At 53.0% G+C, this 25,367-nt stretch overlaps 4 protein-coding genes across 19 annotated transcripts; 2 read left to right on the forward strand and 2 right to left on the reverse strand.

The window, feature by feature from the left end:
- Window positions 1–3,196: 3,196 nt before the first annotated feature.
- LOC114228293 (putative uncharacterized protein ZNRD1-AS1) lies at window positions 3,197–11,227 on the reverse strand. 15 transcript variants are annotated; one of them, XM_054721974.1, is made up of 5 exons: window positions 7,606–7,721; window positions 7,056–7,131; window positions 6,249–6,662; window positions 5,233–5,466; window positions 3,197–3,733 (listed from the first exon to the last, which is right to left on the reverse strand). In XM_054721974.1, exons 1-5 carry the CDS (start codon window positions 7,704–7,706, stop codon window positions 3,710–3,712), a joined length of 849 nt encoding a protein of 282 aa, XP_054577949.1. In that variant the 5' UTR covers window positions 7,707–7,721; the 3' UTR covers window positions 3,197–3,709. The 15 variants fall into 15 exon arrangements, 6 of the variants coding, with proteins under 6 accessions (XP_054577949.1, XP_054577948.1, XP_054577952.1 ...); XM_054721973.1 differs by having other exon boundaries at window positions 5,224–5,466; XM_054721977.1 differs by lacking the exon at window positions 6,249–6,662 and having other exon boundaries at window positions 5,224–5,466; window positions 7,606–7,766.
- A 124-nt stretch (window positions 11,228–11,351) lies between these two features.
- POLR1H (RNA polymerase I subunit H) lies at window positions 11,352–14,074 on the forward strand. 2 transcript variants are annotated; one of them, XM_054721985.1, is made up of 5 exons: window positions 11,352–11,407; window positions 11,503–11,657; window positions 11,841–11,941; window positions 12,123–12,232; window positions 13,837–14,074. In XM_054721985.1, exons 2-5 carry the CDS (start codon window positions 11,522–11,524, stop codon window positions 13,859–13,861), a joined length of 372 nt encoding a protein of 123 aa, XP_054577960.1. In that variant the 5' UTR covers window positions 11,352–11,407; window positions 11,503–11,521; the 3' UTR covers window positions 13,862–14,074. The 2 variants fall into 2 exon arrangements, with proteins under 2 accessions (XP_054577960.1, XP_054577959.1); XM_054721984.1 differs by lacking the exon at window positions 11,352–11,407 and having other exon boundaries at window positions 11,414–11,657; window positions 11,802–11,941.
- Window positions 14,075–17,078: 3,004 nt separating this feature from the next.
- PPP1R11 (protein phosphatase 1 regulatory inhibitor subunit 11) lies at window positions 17,079–18,998 on the forward strand. The gene is made up of 4 exons (XM_054721986.1): window positions 17,079–17,138; window positions 17,305–17,430; window positions 18,288–18,396; window positions 18,779–18,998. Exons 2-4 carry the CDS (start codon window positions 17,362–17,364, stop codon window positions 18,979–18,981), a joined length of 381 nt encoding a protein of 126 aa, XP_054577961.1. The 5' UTR covers window positions 17,079–17,138; window positions 17,305–17,361; the 3' UTR covers window positions 18,982–18,998.
- Window positions 18,999–19,949: 951 nt separating this feature from the next.
- On the reverse strand, window positions 19,950–24,364 carry RNF39 (ring finger protein 39). The gene is made up of 4 exons (XM_054721979.1): window positions 23,868–24,364; window positions 22,767–22,789; window positions 22,495–22,586; window positions 19,950–21,391 (listed from the first exon to the last, which is right to left on the reverse strand). The coding sequence occupies exons 1-4, from the start codon at window positions 24,225–24,227 to the stop codon at window positions 20,814–20,816; spliced, it is 1,053 nt and encodes a 350-aa protein (XP_054577954.1). The 5' UTR covers window positions 24,228–24,364; the 3' UTR covers window positions 19,950–20,813.
- Window positions 24,365–25,367: the final 1,003 nt, after the last annotated feature.

Genomic DNA, 25,367 nt, shown 5'->3' on the forward strand with positions numbered 1-25,367 from the left:
ATACCTATCAACAAGTGAATCTAAAAGTCAAGTGAATTAAAAATCTGAAGAACAGAATAAACTGGTGAACATAATAAAATCAGGGGCATAGAATCGGAGTGGATTGATAATTCTCAGGGGGAAAGGGGTGTCTGTGTGGGGGGTACGGGAAGAGACTGGACAAAATCATACACCTATGGATGAGGACAGCCGGGGGGAGGTAAGGGCAGAGGGGGAGTGGGAACTGGGTGGAGGGGAGATATGGGGGGGGGGGGAAGGAGAAACAATTGTAATAATCTGAACAATAAAGATTTATTAAATTAAATTAAAAAAAAAAAGAACCAAATCTGGGTGAACAGTGAGGAGCCAATGGCTGCCTAGGAGGTGGAGCTTTTGACACTGACTGGCATAGAAACTGACCAATCAGAACCAAATTGGTTGGCAGAGGAGGGCAGTTGGGGCCGAGATCAGGCCTGCAGGGGAGGGCAGTTGGGAGAGAGATCAGGCCTGCAGGGGAGGGCAGTTGTGGGGAGATCAGGCCTGCAGGGGAGGGCAGTTGGGGGGAGATCAGGCCTGCATGGGAGGGCAGTTAGGGGCAATCAGGCAGGCAGGCAGGTGAGTGGTTAGGAGCCAGCGGTCCCAGATTGCGAGAGGGCAGTCAGATATCCCCCAAGGGGTCCCCGACTGGAGAGGGTGCAGGCTGGGCTGAGGGAACCCCCCCCACACACACACACAAGAATTTTGAGCACTGGGCCACTAGTATTTCTTATAATTGTGGCTGGTCCCCAGTATTCTATTTTGGCCCCTAACAGGTAGGCTTCTCACATTAGATCCAGCTGCGGCAGGTTAGTGTCAGAGATATTTTGTACTTATCCCTATAGACTTGGGGGGGAGGGGTGTGTGTGGCTATTTTCATCTTTTAAAAACTCAACTTTTTAGAATTCAGTTTCCAAACCTATTTTAATAGAGTTGATGCCGATGGTATGACAAACATTGAATTTTTACCTAAATGGGAGCTTCTAAATGCTATTTCATTAATCCAATAATTTCCATGTCCTTTTACCCACCAGTCTTACTCTCTGTCACTTGCAATAGCCCGAGTCAAACTGCTGCCACACAGGATTCCATTGGTTCTGACCCAGATAACTTTTCAGGGCTTCATCTACTGCCACTCCCTAGCCCTGACCCTCTGGGCCTGCTGTTCCCCAGGCCCAATTGTCCTTTCTCATCTGCTTATCAAATGCTCCACCCTTCAGTTCAAAAAGTGTCCACCTCTTCTCCAATGTTTCTCTGAGTTCTTCAGCTTTATTCCAAAGGGCTGTGCAATCTTTCTCCATTGTTTCTGTAGCACTTAGATCATTTCTATTAGCTTTTCCTTCCTGTAATATATATGTTTCTACTAGATTTTGCTCTCATATATTTCCTTCCTGTAATATATGTTTCTACTAGATCCTGCCTTACCCCCCTGATGTTCCTGACAATTAGCAGAGTCCTAAAAGGATTCTGTATCTATGGAATGAATGAACAAACAGGCTTTATGTCTAAATACAATGTTGCCCTAATTGGTTTGGCTCAGTGGATAGGGCATCGGCCTGCGGACTGAAGGGTCCCGGGTTCGATTCCAGTCAGGGGCATGTACCTTGGTAGCGGACACATCCGCAGGGGGCGGTGTGCAGGAGGCAGCTGATCGATGATTCTCTCTCAATGATGTTTCTAACTTTCTATCCCTCTCCCTTACTCTTTGTAAAAAAAAAGAAATCAATAAAATATATTTTAAAAATAAATAAATAAGTAAATAAACACAATGTCTTCATCTCCTGGGTAAACACTTGCCATGGTCTGTATTTTGCCTACTCAGCCAGATTCTGCCTACTATGGTATCCAGTGTCCAGGTATTCCAAACAAGTTTACATAATAAACACTTGACAAAACTTGCTTTATTTTCAGCCTACATTTTCCACTCTGCTGTTTTTCCTTGTCTACAAACTGGCCTCTTTTCATTCATATCCTTATTTGTTTATTTTCAAATTTTATTAATGTACTAGTAGCCCGTTTGCACGAAGATTCGTGCAATAGACCTTCATACACCTGGCTGCCTGCACCAGTTTTCTGCCGGCACCGGGGACCCAGGCCTTGGCTGTGGCCACTGCCTTCTACCTTCTTTCAGGGTCCCGGCTTGGCCCTGGGCGGTGGCCTTGGGCTCAGCTGCACCCAGCGTCCCTGCGACCCGATTGCAGGAGCAGACCCCCAGGTCGGCTCGCTCCTGCCATCGGAGCAGGCACCGGGCTGGCGCCCAAGGCTTTCCGGGCCTTGGGCTCCGCCGCACCGCACCCCAGCCGGGTCCCTGCGATCGGAGCAGGCACCCGGCTGGCGCCTTGGGCTCCGCCGCACCCCAGCCAGGTCCCTGCGATCGGAGCAGGCACCCGGCTGGCGCCCAAAGCCCGGAAAGCCCCGGGCGGCTTTCCGGGCCTTGGGCTCCGCCGCACCGCACCCCAGCCGGGTCCCTGCGATCGGAGCAGGCACCCGGCTGGCGCCTTGGGCTCCGCCGCACCCCAGCCAGGTCCCTGCGATCGGAGCAGGCACCCGGCTGGCGCCCAAGGCCCGGAAAGCCCCGGGCGGCTTTCCACCGCACCCCAGCGTCCCTGCAACAGTTTCCTGGTGGGCGTGGTTGATGGGCGTGGCTTGGTTGGTGGGCGTGGCTTGGGCGTAGCGAAGGTGCGGTCAATTTGCATATTTGTCTATTATAAGGTAAGATTGGGTGACACTGGTTTATAAGATTACACAGGTTCCAAGTGTACAATTCTGTAACACATCACCTGTGTATCACATTGTGTCCACCACCCAGAGTCGTCTCCTCCCATCATCACATATTTGATCTGAAACAATAAATTACATAGAAGCAAGCATAACTACTGAACCTATGGACTTTGATCTTAAATAGGCTTTTGTGAACTTGACCCTGGATAACTGTTCTGACCTGGATAACTTTTCAGGGCTTCATCTACTGCCACTCCCTAGCCCTGACCCTCTGGGCCTGCTGTTCCCCAGGTAAGTAACAGCAAAAGGAAGTGAATGGGACTATATCAAACTAAAAAAATGCTGAACAGCCCAAGAAACCATCCATAGAACAAACAGCGACCAACCAAATAGAAAATATTTACAAACAACACCTCTGATAAGGGGCTAATATCCAAAATATATAAAGAACTCATACAACTCAACAACAAAAAAACAAACATTTATTTTTAGCATTTTAAACTTGAATTATGGGGTTTCCATGCTTCGATTTGGGGAGGAATGTATAGCACAGCATGAAAGTAGGGGAAGAAAACCAACAGTAGGGCAGTAATTTATATTGTGGCACTTTATGCGTATAAAGCGCTATTTCTTACCTCATGGGAACAACTGGGTGAGGAAGGGTTTATTATCCCAATTGTGATTCTAGGGGTAAGGGCTTCCTCATAGCAGCCAGCCAACATAGGGCCCAAAACCAATGTCCCAGTTCCCAGCTCAGCACTCCTTTGGGGCTGCCGTAGCATGCTTGAGGGCTCAGAATGCCATGTGGCACCGATTCGCGGGATGTCACCGAGTCCCTGAATCTCCAGGGACTTGAGCATTCTGGTATTAACGGGGACTCCCAGTACTCCTTCTCGGGGAACCCTTCTGTTCAGACTTGAGTGAAGCTGTATGCTGCTGCCAGTGTCTTAAGAGGACATGTGGGTGACCTTGTCTAGAAGGCAGAGAAGGAAGACTCCTGGAAGAGGGGACAGAGGAAGAAACAAATCCTGAGTTTATTGGGCGAGTATTAAAAGACAGATTAAGTAAATATATTTTAGTGCCTCAACTAAAATATAAAAACAACAGGAAAGGCTGACTATGACTGTGCACAGAAAGGCTGGAGGAGGAGGAAGGTGTGTTGTCCACTGTTTTGTATTCTGGGCCTGGCTCTCGAGGGCGCAGCCCTGCTTCAGCAGTTAACAAATATCCTTTTCTCCCCCAACAAATATTCACTAAGTGCAATATGTGCCAGACTCTGCAGAACAAACCTATAGGTATAAAACCGCAATGGAATAAAAATCTAACCAACTCCAGGACCAAGGCTGCAGTAACGGATATACCACAACTTCCATCCCGCGGAGAAACACTTGCACGCCTGCACCGAAACATGTGAGAAGGAATGTTTACAGAAGGGCCATTTACAGAAGAAAACAAAAACAAAAGCTGTAAACAACCCAGAAGACAGCAGCAGCAGAGACGGCCATGAAGCTGCAGCACACGGGATGTCATGAAAATGAACGCCACCAGAAACATGCCTGGGTCACCGTGGCTCAGTGCCGCGGTGACGGTAAGGCAAGAGGCTCAGTGAGGTGAATGACAGCACGTGCAGAAGAGCTCTAAAGGCAGCCCGGAGCAGGCCCACCGGCTGGGAAGAGAAGAAGGAAAAAGAACGACAGAGCCACACATCCACACGAACGAACTAAAAGATGTTACCAAGCAGAGAAAGCAAATCAGATATAGTCTATTTCCATTTAAATAAAGTCCATGAACAGGCAACTATGAACCATTATGTCAGTTAGGGATACAGCTGACCCATGACCAATATGGTTTTGAAGTGCATGGTCAACTTTTATGAGGATTTCTTTTCAATTAATACATACAGTACCGTAAATGTATTTTCCTTATGCTTTTAATAACATTTTCTTTTCTTTAGCTTGCTTTGTTGTAAGAATAGAGTTTATACTACAAATAACATACAAAATACATGTAAATCGACTGTTTATGCTATTGGTGAGGCTTCTGGTCAACAACACGCTATTAGAAGTTTTTGGGGAGTCAACAGTTAATGCAAATGTTCAACAGTTTGGGGGGGTCAGGACCCCAACCCCTGCATTAAGGGGCAACTGTACATGCCGAGGTGGTAAAGACTAAAAAGGTGACGTTACTACAAATTTCCAAATAGTGAGTACCTCCCGGGACGAGGAGCGGCGGGGGGGGGAGCACACAGGCTCCGGGGCCTGAGCAGGGGGAACCCGGACATCTTGACTGTCCTCCCAGGGGCCCAGGCACATTTCCACTGTGTATTCCATTTCACGTGGGAAAGGAAGAAGAATAGAGGACAAAAGAAAAGCATGTGTAAGTGCTACCATTACAACAGTGCCATGAGTGGGGGATAGAAAGTGACAAAATGTGGAGCTGGGAGAAAACTGAGAGACCACCACCCTCCGTCTCCACCTCCCCGCTCACCCTGCTCACCCAGACCCGGGAGGGCCCTCTTCTGTGCAACTGCTCTGCACACCTCCACCTCAGCCTCACCACCTCTCCCTCTGCGCGGAGGCCTATGCCACGAGCTGGAACCGAGAGCAGGGACTTCTCTTCGTTCACTCCAGGAAGAGCGCTGCCAGCACCAAGGAGGTTCCCACAAGTAAGTGTCTCATACGAGGGGCGGGCACGGGCCAGCTGGGCTCTCAGGGCATGGCCGCTGCTTCCCTGGTAGAGGTACGACGGGAAGTGAGAGCCATCCACTTCCCTCTCGCAATCCAACACAGCCCCCGGGAGTGCGAGCAGGGGATGGAGAAGCAGATCAGGCCAGTTCTTTCTTCACCGTCACTGCCCAACCCAGGTCTCCCCATTGGGGAAATAACGTTTATGAAGTAGCTAACATCGTTAGTGCTTCACAGAAATCACAACCCACCCCTCAACACTATAAAAGATTAATCCCACTTTGCAGATGAGAAAACTGAACATCAAAGAGAATCAAAGCAGCGTGAGTCAGCTGACAACGGCTCGGCTGGTTTTCCAGGCCAGCGCGCTCTGGCCCTTCTTAGCGGACCCGGGCGTGTCCCCGACCCCGGGACGGATGAGCTAGCACTAACAGCAAAAAGGCTCACTAAGAGACACGGTTTTACCAGAAAAGTATTGAAACTTGACTAATCTTTTATTTTCCTTATTTGACTTCTCAAAAAGGGTGGTAGAGTTAAAAATTTTCTTTGATACGTTTTTACGATTGTATCCTCTTCTTCTCTATTCTGAGACTTTTCCATAAGAATATTCACTTTAATCCGACTTCTGCGCGGCTGGAAAAGTGGGTATGCAATAACACTCTCAAACTCCTTTATCTCTTTCTGTATTCTCTCGCGCTTCTCTGCCATGGGCAGCTGGGTCTGGCTTTTTCTCAAGACTCTGGCCCTGAGCCTTTGCTCTATAAGTTCCCTCCCCCTAGTCATGCGTTCCTGGTGATCTTTAATTTGCATCTGTTCCCTCTCGTTTACCTGTTTTCTTCTCTGTGCATTCTGGACACCAGGCCCCTCGAACACGATTTTCGGGAGTGCCGTTTCAGAAGGGGAGCGCAGTAACTGTCGAAACGTCTTCTCTGTGAGTTCTCTGGCCTGTGCTGCCTGGCGCACTTGCCTCTCTATGTGTCTCATCTCTCTCTCAGGCACCAAGCACCACTGCTTCTGTCTCTCTGTGCTTTGCGTTGTCTTCCCCTCCCATTTCTTCTCGATCCCATCGCCTATCTCTTGTTCTTTCATCGTTCCCACCAATCCTTTACTATAATAAGACTCCACTCGGGCGAGCCAGTAGTCAAGGGAAAGGCCTTGCTCCCTATAGAGTGTTTGATACTCTTCTTGATTTTTTTGAGTTCTCAGCTGTCTTGCTGCTTTTGTATGCACACCACCTAGATTCTATCAGAGGGAAGGACAGAACTGTACAGGGTGACCTTTTTTTACAGTGAACGTATTTAAACAGGAGTTTACCCTGACTACTGACCCCAAGAAGAGATGAGTGGTTTATGATTTACTTTAGTTTAAGAACTTTGTTACTCCCATCATTCCTAGGTGAGCCTGTGAGCTCTGAAAGTCGAAGTACCTGCCACCAAAGTCAATAACTAGCTTTTTAAAAATATAGTGTTGGGAGTTTCCAAAATAATACTTTGTTTTCCAAGTATGGACATAGCTAGGAAACAGTTGCCAGTGTACACACACTACTCGAGGTGTCACTTCAGCAGAAAGGTTTTAAACCTAAGGTTCTTTCTCTTAGTAGTTCCAACCTGTATGATGTGAAGATAACTTATTTACCAATATTTTTTTCTCCAGTGGGGACTGCTGACCTTCAGCAATCCTAGGGTCTCTAGATGCTTTAACCCAGGCCAACCTGAAACACAAGAAAAGCAAAGGCAGATTAGAATGTGGGAGGTGAACAGATCTCCCATACTGACTAAACCAAAACCCAACTGCCTTGGCCAAGGCCAAGGATATTCCGCTGAGAAAGAATAAACCGCCGAAACCGGTTTGGCTCAGTGGATAGAGTGTCGGCCTGCGGACTCAAAGGTCCCGGGTTCGATTCCGGTCAAGGGCATGTACCTTGGTTGCGGGCACATCCCCAGTAGGGGGTGTGCAGGAGGCAGCTGGTCGATGTTTCTAACTCTCTATCCCTCTCTCTTTCTCTCTGTAAAAAATCAATAAAATATATTTAAAAAAAAAAAAAAAAAAAGTAAACCTGCTAACAGGCAAGACTACACATGGCCATTTCCCCCGGGAAACCACCACGTTCCTAGGGTGGACAACAGTAACATGAACGCTCTTTTAATAAGAGCATGTCCTCCTTTCCTATGAATTAAAAGCGTACTTCTCTTGTGGACCCAACGCAAACCATTCTGAATCTTGTATCAGGGACTGGGCGGGGGGAGAGACAGACTCCTTGGTGAAGTGTGGCCCAAGCACATCCATGTCAGCCCGCTCCGCCCCCCAGGCCCCCCCGCCTTCGGAGATAACCCTAGAATGAAGTGGTACGAGTTCATTCTCATTCTGCAGTTTCTTGATTCTGGCCCTCTCTGCCTCTATCAGCAAATATAGCATCTCTGCCCTCTAATCTTTTGTTCTGAAATTCTGTTCTTCCTTATACTGCCATTCATCCTTCACCTTAAATCCATTATGACACCATTCCCTGTTTACCCCTTATGATGGGAATTTGTGCTTACTCTGGTTTATTTATAGGACAGCCTGATGGCAACACAACTGGTGACTACCAACTCTCTATGCCATCCTTGGCCTCATCTGAGTTTACTGTGAGGTCACACTTAACCACCGAAGATGCCTGACATCTCATCTCTCAGCCCTTTTTAAAGAATATTGCTGATGGTTAAGAGCATGGGCTCTGAAGCTGGACAGGGCTGTGTGTGACACAAGGCAAGCAACTTCCTCTCTCCACATCAGTTTCCACCTCTACGGAACAGAGATGCACAATAAGAACCTGTCTCTGGAGATAACAAGTGTGAACGAGATCGCAGAGCCTGGCATAACGCCTGGTCTGTGCGAAGCTCTCCATTGAACACCAGGTGTCTGCCCTCCACAAGGCCAGCCCCTGATCTCTAAAGTCTTCCTGTTTTACTCTACGTCTCAGTGACTCTGCCTTCTGAGCACTTACCACTTTCACTTCGACAACTCATTTGAAAATCAACCATGGTTTACATTATGGTATCTGTATTCATCTATCATGTAAAAATTGACTGAAATTTGACTCATAAAGGGTGGGAATTATATCTACAACTATAGTGATGTGTCTATATTATCAGAAAGGATCTTGATATCAAATATTGGACCTCACTGACCTCTTAGGTACATTCATATTTCTATGTGTATCTATTTTGAGATTTAAAAAATGACCATCTTTTATTTAGTATATAGCATCTAGTAGAATACTTAACATTAGAGTCTGTGATCCCAAGTTCTCATAACTAATGACTTGTTGATTGATGATTATCCGTATCATATAATATCTGAGCATCTTTCTCTTATGTTCCCCATAATACTATCTTTTTAAAAAATATATATTTCTTTATTGATTTCAGAGAGGAAGGGGGAAGGAGAGATAGAAACATCAATGATGAGAGAGAATCATTGATCGGCTGCCTCGTGCACACCCCCTACTGGGGATCAAGCCCACAACCCAGGCATGTGCCCTTGGCCGGAATCGAACCTGGGACCCTTCAGTCCGCAGGCTGATGCTCTATCCACTGAGCCAAGCCGACTAGGGCTATATCTAATTTTTATTAAAACATTTACCAGTCTTTCTTGAAGTATATAGGCATCTTTGTGTTATATGCCCGTCCTGGGTTCTCACATTTTGTCCTACCAGTATACTTTCATTGTACTTGAATTATTCATCTGTACTTTTTAAGGTCAGAGAACAGTTTTCAACTTTGTAGTCCAGCGTCAGCTCAAAGACTGGCAAAGGTGCTAAATAAATACTAACTGAACAGATTGTGAGCTCCCATTGGGAAAAGGCCATCCTTATACACTCGTGTTCCTTTACTGCGTTAGGACAGTATTCCACGCATGGTGGACCTCCAATGAAAAGGGAAAGTTGCCCTAGCTGGTTTGGCTCAGTGGACAGAGTGTCAGCCTGCAGACTGAAGGGTCCCAGGTTCAATTCCAGTCAGGGCAATTCCAGGTTGCCGGCTTGATCTCCACTAGGGAGTGTGCAGGAGGCAGCAGATCAATGATTCTCTCTCATCATTGATGTTTCTCTCTCTCTCTCTCCCTCTCCCTTCCTCTATGAAATCAATAAAAATATATTTTTTTTAAAAAAGGGAAAGTTGATGAGGGAAGAGCACGAATTTCAATTTCCATTTTCAAAGGAAACACACAGAGAGAAGTGAGATTAGAAATTGCCTACCGCTGAAACCGGTTTGGCTCAGTGGATAGAGCGTCGGCCTATGGACTGAGGGGTCCCAGGTTCGATTCAGGTCAAGGACATGTACCTTGGTTGCAGGCACATCCCTAGTGGGGGGTGTGCAGGAGGCAGCTGAATCAGTGTTTCTCTCTCATCAATGTTTCTAACTATCCCCCTTCCTCTCTGTAAAAAATCAATAAAATATATTTTTAAAAAAAAAGAAAGAAATTGCCTACCATCATGGGTTCAGCAACAAACCTCCTTTTGTAAGACAGGAAACATGACACCCAGGGGCGTGAAATGATGGGGCCTGTCACTCTGGGTGGCTTGCTCCGTCTTGACCCCTCACTATTGTGTCTTTCCATTATAGCAGAGAAAGGAAGGCCAGAGCCTCCTCAAGAAGAGGCCACAGCTTGTCTCTTTCAGAGAAATGAGTGATGGCTCCAGAACCTCTTCATGTGGAGCTTAACACAGCTACCTGGTTGGGTGGGGATGTTAGGGCCGAGAGGGAACTAAGAAACTTCAGAAGCTGTCCCTTCAGCACAAGTTTCTACTTTAGATCGCACTTAACGGATGATTGCAAGTAGCAAGATTTTCTAAAACTATTGGTTCTCATGTTTTAGAAAAGATTTGGGAAATGTCAACTGTCCACCCAATGAATGATAATGATGCTTTAGATCAGGGGTCCTCAAACTTTTTAAACAGGGGGCCAGCTCACTGTCCCTCAGACAGTTGGAGGGCCAGACTATAGTTTAAAAAAAACTATGAACCAATTCCTATGCACACTGCACGTATCTTATTTTGAAGTAAGAAAACAAAACGGCAAAAACACCCGCATGTGGCCATAGTTTTGAGGACGCCTGCTTTAGATAGAGTTGGTTGGACGGGAGGCGAGGGACGCGGTAAATGGAGGTAGGTGTGCAAATGAACACCAAACTTGACCTAAGTCAGTGAAATCCTACCCAAGGCTGCCCCTTGCCTAGTGCTAGCGTCTAAGGAGGGGTGGTCAGCCTCTGGTTTCACCTCCCATCCCCGTGCTCACGGCATCACTGCTTCCTCCCATCCCCAGGGACTAAGCATTCCTCCTCCGCTCCCACCTCACCGCCCTCACCACTCGCTGCCTCGGAAGAAGCCCACTCACCCTTCCCGGAGGCCGGAAATAGCCCCAAACCGCCCAGGTTGGGCTCCCGCGAGGCCCAAGGAGCGCTAACACTCTAACTCCCAACATGCTTAGCTTTGCTTGTTTTATCTACCGCGCAGCCGCAGACGGGAAGTACAGGCTCAAGCCTGGCGGGAGTTGTAGTTCTCAATCCCTAAGAAGTTCGGTCAAGTTGGGCTTTTCGGAGGGAACGCGCCCCGCACTGGGCTCCCTGCAAGACGCGACACCAAGAAAATAAACATCCGAGGTTTGAGTCCGAAGAGGAAAAGGAGCGGAGTCGCGTCAATCACCCGCTTTCTTAGCCGAGGTCGCAGATCCAGGCTGGAGGCGACGCGGCACGCTCTTTTCCGGGAGGTGCCACCCCGCAGTCCCGCGAGCGCCTGGGCGGTCGTTATGACGTCACAGCCAAACGGGAGCCGGCAGCGGCGACGCTCTAGCCCGCCGCGCGCTCCCTGCCCCGCCGCCCGCGCCCGGCGGACGCTCTAGCCCGCGGCGCCGGCGGCTCTCTCGCCGGCCCGGGAAGCCCGCCAGCCCCGTGGGACTCGTGCTCGGGCTCCGCGGTCGCAGAGGCACGACACACGCGTGGGAGGGGCTCGAGTTCCGTTTGCCGAGAGCCAGGAACAATAGGAAGGGCCCCTGCGTGGGGAAGGGTGCCGTCTGACTTTTGTTAAAACCTTCTCCTCCCTCCGCAGCCCCCGCCCCCCGTCCGTCATGGACCTCGCCGGCAGCTGCTCCAGCTTCCAGTCGGACCTGGATTTCTGTCCGGATTGCGGCTCAGTCCTGCCTCTGCCAGGGACTCGGGATGCAGTCACCTGTGCTCGCTGTGGCTTCTCCGTCCACGTGCGAGGTGAGGGCTGCCGGGCAGGGTCCCGGCTGAGGTCCCGGCGGGAAGGGTCGGGGCACGAGGTCAGGCTCGAGACTCGGTCTCGGGACGAACCCTGAGGGGCAGCGGGTCGGGCCGCCAGGTCTACCCGGGGGGCTCGCGCGCCAGCTCCCCGCGCGCCGGCCCGCACCTGCTCATTCCGCGCAGACTTCGAGGGGAAGGTGGTGAGGACCGCAGTCGTGTTCCACCAGCCGGGCTCAGCCGTGCCCGTGTCGACGGAGGACGGCCCCGAGTTCCAGGGGCCCGTGGTGAGTGAATGACGTCAAGGACGGGCCCCACGGGGAGGGCGCGAAAGAAACGGAGGGCGATTGCGACGATCTGGCGAGTTTTGTACCCAATTCCGATACCAAAGAGGGGCCTTGGGAGCAGCGGGGCCCGGAGTGACAAGGCGGGGCTGTGACGAGGCCCCGCACCCGCCGTGGCTTCCAGGTGGACAGGCGCTGCGCCCGCTGCGGTCACGAGGGCATGGCTTACCGCACCCGCCAGATGCGCTCCGCCGACGAGGGCCAGACCGTCTTCTACACCTGCCTCCGCTGCAGGTGCGTACCCTGCCCGCCCGGCCCTTCCTCGGGCTGTTTGCTGCCTAAACAGCTCCGCTGGTTTACCTTTTGTCCTGAGTAAACAGACTTCTTTTGGCCCCATCCGTTTTTTTGTCCAGTTCTGGTAGTAGGGAGATTTGTGGTCCTTTTATTTTTTTAAATTACACTTTTCTTATCCTTTTAATGCCAATGAACTAAACCTTTTAACATATTTAAGAGGAAATGAAAAATACAGAAGGCAAGCATGCTCCGTGGTCAGCAGTGATGTTGGCATGTCCCACTGCACCAGGGCAGCTGTGCTTTCCTGAGATGGTGCGTGGGTTACAGAGCCGGCTTGCTGGGTGGCTGGTGGCTTTAAGAGCTCCTCTTGGTCTCTGGTGCTCTGCAGTTGTACTGCAGCGTAGCAAAATGTGGCTTTAAAAATCTTGTTTGGGATTTGTTGGACTTTTCAACATTGAGGATTGATGTTTCTCTTTTCCACATCAACCTTGGAAAATTAGCCATTATTTCATTGAATATTGCTTTTCCCTATGTTCTCAATTCTCATATGCTGCAATTCTAATTAATTAGTTGTTTATTAGACTGTCTGTCCTCCATTTCTCTCACCCTTGTTTTTCATAGTTCCTATCTCTTTCTCTCTATGCTGCTTCTGGGTAATTTCTTCAGGTTTCTCCTAGGTCACTAATTCTGTCTTCAGTTTATTTCAGCTATTATTTTTTATGTAATTTTCTTTGTTTTGTAAAGTTCGGTTTTTTAGAATTTGAACTATGGGAATTCTTTGAAACATGAGATGAATGCTGTATCTTCAGCATTTGTGTTTCCTGTTGAGGTCCCTAGAGGCACAAGCCAGAATCACTTTAAACTTGGTTCCAGGTTTTTCTCAACTACGTAGGTAGTATGAATTTGGGCTGCAAGTCCATGCAAGGGCCATCTATGGTTAGAAAATCTCAGAGGAGATTTTTCTTCCTCTACCTAGTGACACAAATCCCTTCTGCAGAGTTAGATTTTTTTTCTTGTTTACTTTTACACAGAGGGGTAGCCCCGCGGGGTCGAGTGCCTCCAGCCATACATGGTAGTTCTGCCTCAGTCCCTTCATGTGGCTGTCAGAACAGCAGGAGGACCACGGCAGCAGGGGTTTCGGTTTTCACTTACCTGTTTGGTTTCCTGGTTTTACATCATTTAACCCAATATGAATTGCCTTTACCTTCTTGCCATCTCATCAATGGATTAAAAATATTGATAGATATATCTTTTGAGAGTATTTTCCCCAGTCTTTTCTATTTATTTTCTTAACTTTTAAAAAAATGAACAGAAGTTTTAAATTTTTATTAGGTCCAGTTTATCCTTTTTTTTTCTCTCTCTCTTTTATGGCTAGTGCTTTTTGCATTCCAAGAAATATCTACATACTTCTTGGTCATAATTCTTTAGATATATTTTTATCCCAGCATTTTTAGTTGGCTCGAAGTTAGAGGATTGTTTGTGGGAGGTAGCTTTCCACAGTGTCATAAATAAAAGCTCTTCCTTGATTATTTGAGTGTCATCTTACACTGCTAGAGCCTCTTCCTCAGTCCAATATAACAAAGAAATCCTTTCTTTCTCCATAGGTTCCAGGAGAAGGAAGACTCTTGATTTTCCTTTTTTTTTTTCTGGGAGACTCAACAATCCCTCCCCTCTCCTCTTCCTTGGGAGGTGAAGGATATTGGTTCCTAGATCCTGGTCCATCCCGTTGCAATATTTGCTCCCCGAGAAGCAGATCACCATGTGGGGATTACTGTTGTCCCCAGGTTGCTCCTATTCCTAGTTGAGTTTTTCTATTAAAGCTATATTTTTCAATAAGACAAATATGTGTATGTTACCTATAATCTGTTTTGTTCCAAATGGAATTTAAATGAGTTCATAGAGATATGTTTGTTCTTTTAACAAACGTATCAACTACAAAAAGAGTATACATTAGTAAATGAGAAAGAAAAAGAAAAAGCCAAAAAATTGAAGCCAGCAATGAAGCTAATATAAAAAAAGCAATTATAAGTATTTTCTCACTATCTAAATCTATTTAGTTCCCGAGTTTAGGGAAACAAAAAGTGGGGTTTGGATAGTGAGAGATTAAACAGAAAATTTAACAAGATCTATTTGCTATGTAAGTTTGCACAACAAAAAACCTGATACTAAGGGATACCAGTGTGCACTTACTACAGGTGAACATTTCGGAAATTGTTTTTTCATTGCTCTTGAGCTAAATGTAATATACACTGAGTGGCCAGATTATTATGATCTCTGAACGCATAATAATCTGGCCCACTCAGTGTGTGTGTGTGTGTGTGTGTGTGTGTGTGTGTGTATTAGAGGCCCGGTGCATGAATTTGTGCATGGGTGGGTCTGGCCAGCCTGGCCAGGGGAGGGGACATGGGCGGTTGGCCAGCCTGCCTGCTGGTCGATCTCCTGTCGAGGGGACAATCTGCATATTAGCCTTTTATTATATAGGATATACACTGAGTGGCCAGATTATTATGCGTTCAGAGATCATCATAATCTGGCCACTCAGTGTATATTGTAATAGGTTGATATATAGAAAGAAAAAAGTAAAGACTATAAGGAGTCCCAATCCACAGAGATACTTGTTAATGGGTATACTGTACATACTGAGTTGTATCTTGCTTTTTTCAGATTGAACCATTAACTTCAAAGGGAAAAAAATACACAGTCTAGGCACAATAAACATTCAAACTGCAGTCTGGGAATCAGTATTCCTGCATTCCTTGGCTTAAATGGTGATCAAGGGGTGAACGTAATAATGATTATCTTGTAATTGTGTGACCTTTTGTGTATTCAGAGCTCTCAAACATACCGTATCTTGTTTAACCCCCTCAGCAACTTTGAGGGATGGGCAGGGCAGTCTTCTGCATTGTACATTTGAACTCTTCTGGCAGTTACTTCCTTGCCTCCTGAAATCTGAAACAAATCTGTTCACGTTTCTACCCTACGTTAAGCCTTTCCTTGACCCATAACTGACTGGATCAAGTCCAAGTTTCCTAGCAAAGCACACAGGGCCTCCCATGTAACGGAGCCTACCTGTCAAGCCTCGTTGGCCTCCCAGTATGTCCCACCTTTGTACATCCCAACTGCATGTCCTTCAGACACATCTGTGACTCAGCTGCTCTTTGTGCCTAAAAAATCCCTTTGCTTTTGTGGTCCCTTTTCACCACTCTTGCTCCCTAAGAAACATTCACCATCTTGGTCCCTAAGAAACATGCACATATTTGTATCATAGCATAAATTGTTCTGTATTATAATTTATGCCCATTTCTCTGCTTACTCTTACTCATTGCCCCAGAGAAAATATTGGCTGTATACAGCTAAATTCTTCTTCACAGATGAGATTTACATATACATTAATATCCCAATGTCTTATATTTTTGTTAGTGCTAAGCATGCCAATCTTACCCACTAGTCTGGGAGCTCAAAGGCAGGATCGGAGTGTCATGCACCTCCATCTCCAAGGCCTGGTGCCATCACAGGACGGTGTCCCAGCCGAACGTGCATGCGCGCCTTCGGACACTTCCAGGCAGAGGACAGGTCCTAGAACCCAGATTCTTGGGTTTTCTTTTTTGTTAATCCTCACTGAGTGGTTAAAGTTGGTGGTGCATGGGCAGGCTAAATAGCAATCTCAGGTGGTGCATAAAGAAAAGTTGGATTTATGTAAAGAAAAGGAGATGGGGATATCCAAAGGGAAGGGCTACACAGCACTGGGTTGATGATGGCAGCAAAAATATACTTAGGACAGTGAAACCAGATGCATAGAAAAAGCAACAGGAGAGCCTAGGTGGGGCTGTTCTGGGTCACCGAGAAGTCCGAGAAAAGGGGGCCTTGGAGACAGGTTTGGGGGTGAGCCTGGGACAAGCTACGCTCCCCATTCTCTGGTTGCAAGTCTCGTGGTCCCTTAGAGGGATGCAGGGCCAGGGACCAGCCCAGGCGTGCCCGGAGGAGAGCTCTCAGCGGGGATGGTCCTTCATCCTCATCGGATGGCTCTCTAGCAGTGGGAATCTCAGGGGAGGTCTCAGGAGAGGGTCTCAATAGAACAGTCACCGGCTCTCCAGGGGGCTCTTTCAGGGCTGTGGGCTCCACTGATTGGTCATTAGTCGCTGCGGCTGGTCCTGAGGCAGCCACTTGTCACTTGTCTGGTTTTGCTGCTTTTCTGGGCCTGGAGCTGAAATACAGCTGATGTTATCTTTAGGGAGGAAAGGGTCAGGGGTCCGAACAGCATGGCCAGTGAGGGAGACCAGTGTGCACTTAAAACAGGTGCTAGGGAGGGAGGCTGCCCTGGGGACAAGGTTCTGTTTTCCCAGTTTTGCCCCTTGCCAGGCATCGGGGGCTTTCTGCGGAGGTGAGTTTCTGTACCAGGTCCGTCATCCTTGTTCTGCTCATGTCTGTGAAACACCCTACTTTTTCCATTGATTTTTTGAGAGTGGAAGGAGGGAGGGAGGGAAAGAGAGAGAGAGAGAGGCATCCCTGTGAGAGAGACACATCTATTGGCTGCCTCCCGCATGCCTGGAGACTGGCGGGGATCAACCTGCAACACAGGTATGGGACTCGAACCCGCGACCCTTCCTGGCGCGGCTCTAACCACTGAGTCACTGGCCAGGGCTAGAACCCAGACTCTGAAGTCTGTTTGCTCGGCCCCCGGGCCCCTTCCGGGACTCGCACCCGAAGCGGTAAGGAATCAGAAGGCGCCATGGCCTTTGCCCCTCAGTCCCCGCCCCTCAGGGACCGAGGCGGCGGGTCCGGACCGCCCTCCGGCCTGACCTGCGCGCGCCGCCCTCCGTGACTCCTCCTCCCGCGGGCCGCGCGGCGCCTGCGCACTGCAGCGACCCACGGCAGCGCTGCTCCGGCCGCGCCTGCGCTGCGTGCAGTGAGTGCCGGGCGGGACCACCGACGGCGTCACACCCGGAAGCGGGGGGCCGGAAGTGGGGTTGCACAGGCTGTCCCCAGGGGTGGGGAAGCGGAGGCCCGGGAGGAGCGGAAAAGAAGGTGGAGGGTCCTGTCTGCCACTCTGAGTCCGATACCGATCCTCTTAGGTCCGGAGACGCAGAGCAAGGGAAGGCTGTCTCCGCCCTCCCCCCTCAGCCCGAGCCATGGCCGAGGCGGGGCCCGGGCTGAGTGAGACCGTCACTGAGACAACGGTTACCGTGACAACCGAGCCCGTGAGAAAGGCGGGGGGCGGTGCTGTTTAGGGGTCTGGGAGGTACCGGGAGGGCGGGCACCGGGCGCTGGAGAGGGGCTGCACGGCCTGGGCTGGGGAGGCGCCCGGACCGGGGGTGCTGGTAGCGGCAGAGATGGTGCAGGTTGGTCAGTGACGTGCCGGGACGTGGGGATGCTGCTGGGGTGGCGGTGTGTGAGGAGGAACGGGAACCTGGGGCTCCGGGGCGCGCCAGGTGCTGGGGACACGCAGGGCTGAGGAAGGAAGCAGGGGTGGAGGCCGCTGCAGGGAACTTGGAAGCACGCATATCAATAACTATTTGTCGAAGGAGCGAATGTAAAAGGAAGCAGAGAGAAGGAGGGAACAAAAGAAAAGATGAAGATGATATTTGGAAAAATCAGAGATGTAAATAGAGAAAAAGGTAGCATTTTTGCAAAAGTAGGTTAGGTCGTTTTCAAAGGAAGAAGGTTGTATTGGGCTTAATAACACCTGGATTAAGGGGGTGTAGAATGATGGTTACCAGAGATGCTAGGGAATCGGTGAATAAGAGGTAGGGGGGGGGCTCTGAAAAAGAGATCGTAGATTAGGCTTTGAGACTGAGAAACTAAATACCAGCAAGGGTAAGCTGGGGAAGAAAATGGAGAAACAGTGAGGGTTATATTTCCTTGAAGATTTTCTAGGTTAGGAATTGTGACTTCTTTGTAACTAGTGGTTATTAAGAACAGGAGTCAGAGGCCTGTTCTAGTGGGTCTCCCCCCGCTGGCCCTTCCGGTGCTGTCTGTGTACTCGGGAGGCCCCTGGGCGGGAGTGGGCTGGCCCATGGGAGGGAGCTACATGGGTATGCCCGTCTCCGTCAACTAGGAGAACCGGAGCCTGACCATCAAACTGCGGAAACGGAAGCCAGAGAAAAAGGTGGAATGGACGAGTGACACTGTGGACAACGAACACATGGGGCGCCGCTCATCAAAATGTGAGTGCGTTCCGCCCACAGTAACCCCAGCTCTCACTCCCGCCCCGGCTCCTGAAGCCCCGCTGCCCGGTCCTGTTGTCGCCCTGGTGGTTCTCTGGCATCTGGGAGAGGAGGTTAAATGAGAGGCACGGAAGGGATGTCCCAAGGCTGAAGGCAAGGGGGATGAGGGACGAGAGAAGTGTAGCTTAGGACTCCCGGCTCTCAGAGGGTTAGGGGATGAGTGTGTGAGTGCCAGCGGGTGACCCTGGGGAAGCTGGGTCCTGGAAGGTAGTCGGAGTCCATAGTGGAAGTAGGAATTCTTACTGAGATCCAATGGGAATGGAACTGACTCGGACATCTTACTCTTCCTCCTTTTTACCTGGGCTCCTCCTCCCAAATGCAGGCTGCTGTATTTATGAGAAACCGAGGGCCTTTGGTGAGAGCTCCACGGAGAGTGATGAGGAGGAAGAGGAAGGCTGTGGTCACACACACTGTGTACGGGGCCACCGCAGAGGACGGAGCCGTGTCACCCCCGGACCCAGCCCCACCACCTCTTCCCAGCCCCCTGACCTATCTCAGCCCCCTCCAGGGCCAATGCAGCACTAAATTCCTCTCTCCCACCATTTCTGTGTCTGTCTGGCCCTGACTATTCATGTTGCTACTTGGGGACTAAACCCATGGTTTGATCATTCTCCAGCCCCCACCCACCTCTCTCTCTGAAGGAGGGAAGGAGAGGAGGGTGGACAGAGACCCTGGAATTCTGATTTGCTGCTCTTGTAGAACCCAGGCTTCTGGGTTGCCCAGCCCTCATTGTTTTTGTGGGCCCCCCCCCCCCCCCCCAGCAGTACCCATCCTCCTCCCCCCAGAGATCTAGGCATCTTGGTCCCAGTCTCTTCCCTTTGCTCCCACTGCCAAATCGCCTGCCCTGGGTCCAGCTATCTCGGCTCCCTGCACTCTGCTTGAGTCCCAAATGCTTAGATTGGGTTTCCAACAGCCCCAGCTCTCACTGCCGGGGTTCCGGGCAGGTCCAGGCAATCTTGCCCCAGCTGCGCTTGTTAGTCCTGGCTTAGAGCTCTCCCACTGACGCGTTTGTCTTTATCTAGCCCAGCGCCTAGTCCTTGCTTGTGGTGTGAGGGGTCATGGAGAGCTCCCAGCCCTTCTGTTCCACTCCTGCCCACTCTCATGCCCTCAGGAGGAGTTGGGGAGAGAAAGGTCTTTGTCATTCTCCCCTTTAATGGGAAATGGAAGAACAGACATGTCCTCTTTCCTCACCCTTCACGTGTGACCTAGGGTTTCTGACAAAGCTGGCTTTGAAAGGGGCCACTTAGGGCCAGCTGTCTCCTCAGTGTGGTCTTCCAGCTTCAGAGACAGGTCCCACATCGTCGCAGGGCGAGGGCAGAAGAGAGCAATGAGATGAGAGCATGTCCCCTACGCCCCTCTCACGCCTTCCTTCCTGGGCTCTGATGTCTGCAGGGCCAGGGGTCCGGCTCCCTCGCTCTCCTTGGGATCCGAATGTCCTGTCCGGGCGCTTGTCTGCCACGCACACTCGCAGAGATCAGTCAGAGCCACGCCACCACGGAGATCTCGTTTATTGCCACAGATGCACAAAATAAATAACCCAACATCTCAAATGTGTTAAATATGGGCCCATTTATACATGAGGGGGAAGATAGGTGTGAGGCTACACAAGGATGCCTTAGGGTGTCTGGGCCACCCCAGGTTGAGGAAAGGAGAGGTAGTACTGTCAGTTTCTTTTCTTTTTTAATTTTTTTTTCAGAGAGGAAGAGGGAGAGAGATTGAAACATCAGTGATGAGAAAGAGTCATTGATGGGCTGCCTTTTACACATCCCCTACTGGGGAACTTGTGTCCTTGGCGGAATCGAACCTGGGACCCTTCAGTTCGCAGGCCAACGCTCTCCACAGAGCCACACCGGCTAGGGCCTTGCTGGCGGTTTCTCACGGGGGCAGTTTAGAGAAGGCTCGTCATGGGAAAAGGCTGACCGTGGGAAGCAGTCACCGTGGAGTAGCCCCGCGCCACCCCCCCCCCCCGAAAAAAAAGAAAAACAACGTTGACATTAAGCTTCCTAGAGAACCCCAAGGCAGAGCCCGGCCTCCGCGTCCAGGAGGAGGTCTGCTCCCCTGGAGATGCCCGAGAATGGACGGGCAGGAAAGTGGGGGGGTGGGGGGGGGGTGCTGGGCCTTGGGTTGAGAGCAGCAGAGGCGGAAGTGGAGGGGAAATATTTGAAGCGCCTGGAGCAGCGCAGATGGGGGAGGGGCAGGTGGGGAGAAGCTCCCAAGAAGAGGGGTGCAATGCACTGGGCCCTGGGAGTGATGTGGAAACGAGGCCAGTTGAGTCTCCCTACGTGGGAGAAAAGATACAATGGAGGTGGGCAGGGTGCTCATCGGAACTCTGGCTGCGGGCGGGGCGGGCAGGAGGCTCAGCCCTCCGCCGGCACGATGCGCAGCGGAGCGCGCGGGTCTCGCGTGCAGAGCAGGGGGAACACCCGCTGCCCCAGGGGCCCGGGGGCCTGGAAGGCGAACAGCAGGTCCAGCGAGCGGCCGTCGTAGAAGGCCACGCGGCCCCGCTCCCAGTCCAAGTCCACGCGGATCCGCCGCGGCGGGGGCCCGGTGCCGCCCAGCGGGGTGGGCTCGGGTGCCGTGAGCGCCCACAGGCGGCCACCGCGGCCCTCGACGGCCCACACAGAGCCCACAGGGCACAGCCCTACGCGGCCCTTGCGTTGCACCGACTCCCCAGCCGCACCTAAGGCGTAGTGACTCTCCACCTCCTCGTCCTCCCCGGGAGGGGCGCCGCCCGAGGCGGGGTCCGCGGTCTCCACCTCCCAGCAGTGGCGGCCCGCCCCGAAGCCCTGCTCGCCCAGCACCGCCGGGAGCTGATCGAAGCGGGCTGGGCCGTCAGGGGGCTCTGGCGTCCCTGGCGGGGCCAGCCGGACGCTGCGGCGGTCAGCGGAGATGAGCAGGCGGCGGTGGGCAGTGCTAGGGTCCAGGGTCAGGTCGGCTGTGGAGCACAAGACAGGAGGGGGCGGTTGCTGAGTCTGGGGGCGCAGGACCAGCGTTCAGGGCGGAGGGCACCTAGAGGCCCCAGGCAGCTGCCAGGGGCTGTGGACTGAGGAGGTGAAGACCCCTGAAGGGGAGGTCTAGGCAGGCCCAGCCTGCGCACCGATGGCCCTTCCGGTAGAACTGGCCTTGGACAGGAGCGAGCACCAGGGCTGGCCTGCCTGAGGAATGAGGCCTGACACCTCCATGTGCAGAATCTAGGGTGGGGCTGGGAGCTGGGCCAGCAGGATGGGGAAGGTGCTCTAGAGACAGAGTGATACCAGATACCGAACCCCAAGTGTCAGAGGGAGGGGCCCAGGGAGGCATCCTCGGTATCTGGAGAACCAGCCCACTCACCCCGGGAACAGGCGGGAGTGGACGGGCCTGCTTCTCCAGGGAGAGCGGCCAGGGCAAGCGCTACTGGCCCTGAGTGTATGGGGTGCCTTGAGAAAAGATTCTGGATTCGGGGTACAAGAAGCAGTCTGGTGGGCGGGGTGTGGGTAACCAGGAGGTGGAGGCAGGGACTCCCAGCAGCTGCCGAGGCGAGTGAGCGGAAGCAGGGGCTCCTGAGAGGCCGCTGACCTGCAGGGGTCTGTTGTCTGAGTGTTGGAAAAGGTAAGAGGAAGAATGGCTGGAATATGAGGACTTGAGGGTAGACATTGTTAGGGGTTGAATCTGTTTGCTCCCCAATTCCTCAGAATGTGACCTTATTTGGGAGTAGTCTGAACAGAGGAAACCAAGTTAAAATGAGGTCAGTAGGGTGGAGCCTGGTCCAGTATGAGTGGTGTCCTTACAAAGAGGGGAAGTTCGGGCCTAGAGACAAATGGTCCAGAGGGAACACCAGTGAAGACGGGGAACAGCACCTGCAGGCCCCACAGGCGAGGAGAGTCAGGACCACCTGGGCCTCAGGCACCGCGGCCGGCACTGAGGGAGCTTCTGGCGGTGGGCCACGGGCGAGGCTTTGTCACAGCGTCCCTAGGACACCGGACACCGACACCCGTCCCAAGGGGCTGGGTGGTTTTGAGACAGAAGGGAGCAGACCGGAAACACTCTCCCCGCCCTTACCCGCCAGCCTGTGCAGCATGTTTCTGACCACCGGGTAGTCCTCGGGGAGCTCGTCCTCGGAGTGGGGTGACTTGGGTGTGGGGGCACCAAGTCTGGACAAATGAGGGAGAAAGGTCGGGAAACCAGCAGACTCCCTCTGCCTTCTGTTGCCCCCTCTCCCACCATATGGCACCTTGGAGCAGGGCGGGGTAAGGCACCCAGAAACCCTGTCTGAGTGGGTACAAAGGAGTGGGCAGCTGGGGGTGGAAGGAAGGAGCAGTGGAGGGGCTCACCTTCTCCATGTCTCCCTCATGTCCTGGGGGCAGAGGAAAAGGTGGATGTGAGCTGGGCTTTATACTGTGGGGAGCCCTCCCCGCCGCCCGGCTCCGGTGAGCCCCATCTCTCAGCACATCTCCCCTTTGCCCCTGTGCTCCCCATTCCTGTCTCCTCTCGCCACCCCCTCATCGCACCCCATTCTCCTACCACCACCAGGCACTGTCCTGCCCCGCCCCCCAGGCCTCAGTGCCCGCCTCATCACGCCCTTGTCCGCCCCCTCCCAGGTCCTGTCCGCCCCCCTTCCTGAGGGTGTAACCCTTCACATCAATCACCAGACCAGACACACGCAGAGCCCTCGGGAAGGGGTTCGCTTTAAGCCTCACAATAAAGCTGCTTCACTTGTTGCCATAAAAGCCCGTGGCGTTTATGGGGCGCTTTGCTTTGTGGTCTCTCTCTGGCCAGGGAGGCAGCCGGACGTGTGTCCCAGGATGGACACCAGGGGAGCCGCCCCCCCCCCCCCCCGCCCCCGGGCCCTGGAGCGGGCGAATGCGGTGCAGAGGGAGGAAAGGCTTTGCCTGATTATGCCAACTACATTCCACCGAGAAGCGCTCCTCTGCGTAGACTTCAAAGAGGGGGAGCAAGGCCCGAGACGGCTTAGCTGCTGGGGAGAAGCGGGCCGGGAATCCCCCAAACCGGGGCTCTCGCAAGGGGATGGGGTTGACTGCCGACCCAGGAGGGGCGCGGCCGCGGGTGGGTGACAAGCTGGGCAGGAGAGGAGCCGAGGCCCCGGGCAGCTCTTCCAGACCCCGCCGCCCTGCCCGCGGCCTGGGAGGAGTCGCGGCGACAACAACAAACAACCCGGCCGGGCCGGCGGCGGCGGGGCTTTCGGATCTGCATCCTCCGCCCTCCCTCGGGCTCCCCGCCCTCCGCCCAGGTCCCCCCCTCGCCTCCCCAGGCAGCCCCTCGCTCCGCCCGCTCCCCTAGGACTCGGGCCCGCGCCCCCCGCCCCCCGCATCCCCTGCGCGGGCGTGGCGCCCAGCCCCCGCCCGGCCTCGCTCCTTCCTCTCGGCGCCCGGGGAGCCCCCTCCGCCGACCGCAGCGGCCGCGTCCCGCCTCACCTCTCCCGGCGGGTCCAGGCTGCCCATGGTGGGGATGCGGCCGCCGCGGCGCCTCCGGGCGCGGGCCCCCGGCTCGGCCAGCCGCTCCCGCAGCCCGCGGCTGATGCGCACCTCCACGGCCAGGCGCACGTGGGACCGCAGGCTGCGGCGCGGGCAGGGCTGGCCGCAGCGGGGGCAGGCGGGGGGCGCCTCGGGGCCGGGCGCCGGCGGGGCCCCCCAGCGGCGGGCCAGGCACGCGCGGCAGAAGCTGTGCTCGCAGGCCAGCAGCACGGGGTCCTCGAAGGGGCCCCCGCACAGCGGACACGTCGCCAGCTGCGCCAGGCGCTCCACCAGCCCGGGGCCCGGCGCGGGCGCCTCCATGGGAAGCCGGGTGTGCGCGCCGTCCCCGCCGCCCTCGCCGCCGCCTCTGCCCCTCTCCTGGGATGGCCTCCCGTCCCCGGCTGCAGCCTCGCCTCCACGGCCGGCTTTATAGGGAGGGAGGAGGCCGCGGGAGGTAAACAGCGGCCTTGCGTAACTCTTCTGGTTCTCCCGCGTCCCGGCCAAGTTGGGGGGAGGGCGAGCGGAAAGGACACCTGGGCCCTCCAACCAGAGGGGGGTCACCAGGGGCGCGCTGGGGGCAAGGTGGCCGATTATGGGGAGGGGTAGTCCCCTCCACTCCCCCCCAACCCAAATCTCACCTCCCCCCCCCCCCCCCCGGCCTGTGGCGCGCGGTGGGCAGGGTGCCCACATCGCCGGGGAGTGAGTCATCCCAGGTGGCTGGCGCACCCACTCCTGGGGGCGGGGCCGGAAGCCGGGATCCCGGTTCGTGTGGCTTCGGCGGCCTCAGTGTTGGTGCGGCGGCCACTCCAGGTGCCTCTCCCCGGCTCCCTGCCCCAGCTCTCAGGGCTTTAGGGCGCTGAAGCTCTGGGGTGCCGGGAGGGGAGCAGGCGCCCGCACTTGCACCTGGAGGAGTCAGGATAGGGCTCCCAGGTCCTCTCGCCGTACTTTCTTCTGTGTCTCTAGTTCTTCTATTTTCCCTGTGTATGATTTTATCTCTACTTTTTTCTCTCCTTCGTTGAGATGTGCCCAAGGGTTATCTATTTCAAACCCTTGGTAAACTGAGGCCGAGCGCTGGCACTGCCAAGCTCCCAGCAGCGGAGCCATTCCCAGATCTTCTCATTTGTGTCCTTTCTGTGACATTTTTCATTTCCGGTTCCTAGAACTCCTTTCTGCTTCCTGATTTATCCTGATCTTTCCTTGTGCCCTCTTTCCTCACCTCCATCTCTGCCCTTTCCTCTCCTCCTCCCCTCTCCCTCCCCGCCCTTCTCTCTGCTCCCTCTTCCTCCAGCTCCTCCACCTGTCTCCACTAGGCCCTTCTGCCAGGATACCCTCCAGCGTTGTGAATAAGTCAACATGCAGATGCCTGCAATTGTGGTCACACACACACTGTACAAACATGCATGCGCATCCACCAATGTCCAAATGCCCCCGAGTGCAGACCCACAGAGCACCTTCACATGA

The sequence above is a fragment of the Eptesicus fuscus genome, chromosome 10 (assembly GCF_027574615.1).
Source record: "Eptesicus fuscus isolate TK198812 chromosome 10, DD_ASM_mEF_20220401, whole genome shotgun sequence".
Lineage (NCBI taxonomy): Eukaryota > Metazoa > Chordata > Mammalia > Chiroptera > Vespertilionidae > Eptesicus > Eptesicus fuscus.

Coding starts and splice junctions, on each gene's coding strand:
- RNF39 (XM_054721979.1), bottom strand. CDS start 24,227: ATGGAGGCGCCCGCGCCGGGCCCCGGGCTGGTGGAGCGCCTGGCGCAG. Junction 22,790..23,867: donor GCCTGGACCCGCCGGGAGAG/GTGAGGCGGGAC, acceptor CTCTGCCCCCAG/GACATGAGGGAGACATGGAG. Junction 21,392..22,494: donor CATGCTGCACAGGCTGGCGG/GTAAGGGCGGGG, acceptor TGTGCTCCACAG/CCGACCTGACCCTGGACCCT.
- LOC114228293 (XM_028133840.2), bottom strand. CDS start 7,706: ATGGATGTGCTTGGGCCACACTTCACCAAGGAGTCTGTCTCTCCCCCC. Junction 7,132..7,605: donor GCGTTGGGTCCACAAGAGAA/GTACGCTTTTAA, acceptor CTTGTGTTTCAG/GTTGGCCTGGGTTAAAGCAT. Junction 6,663..7,055: donor CACTGGAGAAAAAAATATTG/GTAAATAAGTTA, acceptor TCCCTCTGATAG/AATCTAGGTGGTGTGCATAC.
- PPP1R11 (XM_054721986.1), top strand. CDS start 17,362: ATGGCCGAGGCGGGGCCCGGGCTGAGTGAGACCGTCACTGAGACAACG. Junction 17,431..18,287: donor TTACCGTGACAACCGAGCCC/GTGAGAAAGGCG, acceptor TCCGTCAACTAG/GAGAACCGGAGCCTGACCAT. Junction 18,397..18,778: donor GGGGCGCCGCTCATCAAAAT/GTGAGTGCGTTC, acceptor TCCCAAATGCAG/GCTGCTGTATTTATGAGAAA.
- POLR1H (XM_054721984.1), top strand. CDS start 11,522: ATGGACCTCGCCGGCAGCTGCTCCAGCTTCCAGTCGGACCTGGATTTC. Junction 11,658..11,801: donor CTTCTCCGTCCACGTGCGAG/GTGAGGGCTGCC, acceptor CTCGCGCGCCAG/CTCCCCGCGCGCCGGCCCGC. Junction 11,942..12,122: donor CCGAGTTCCAGGGGCCCGTG/GTGAGTGAATGA, acceptor CGTGGCTTCCAG/GTGGACAGGCGCTGCGCCCG.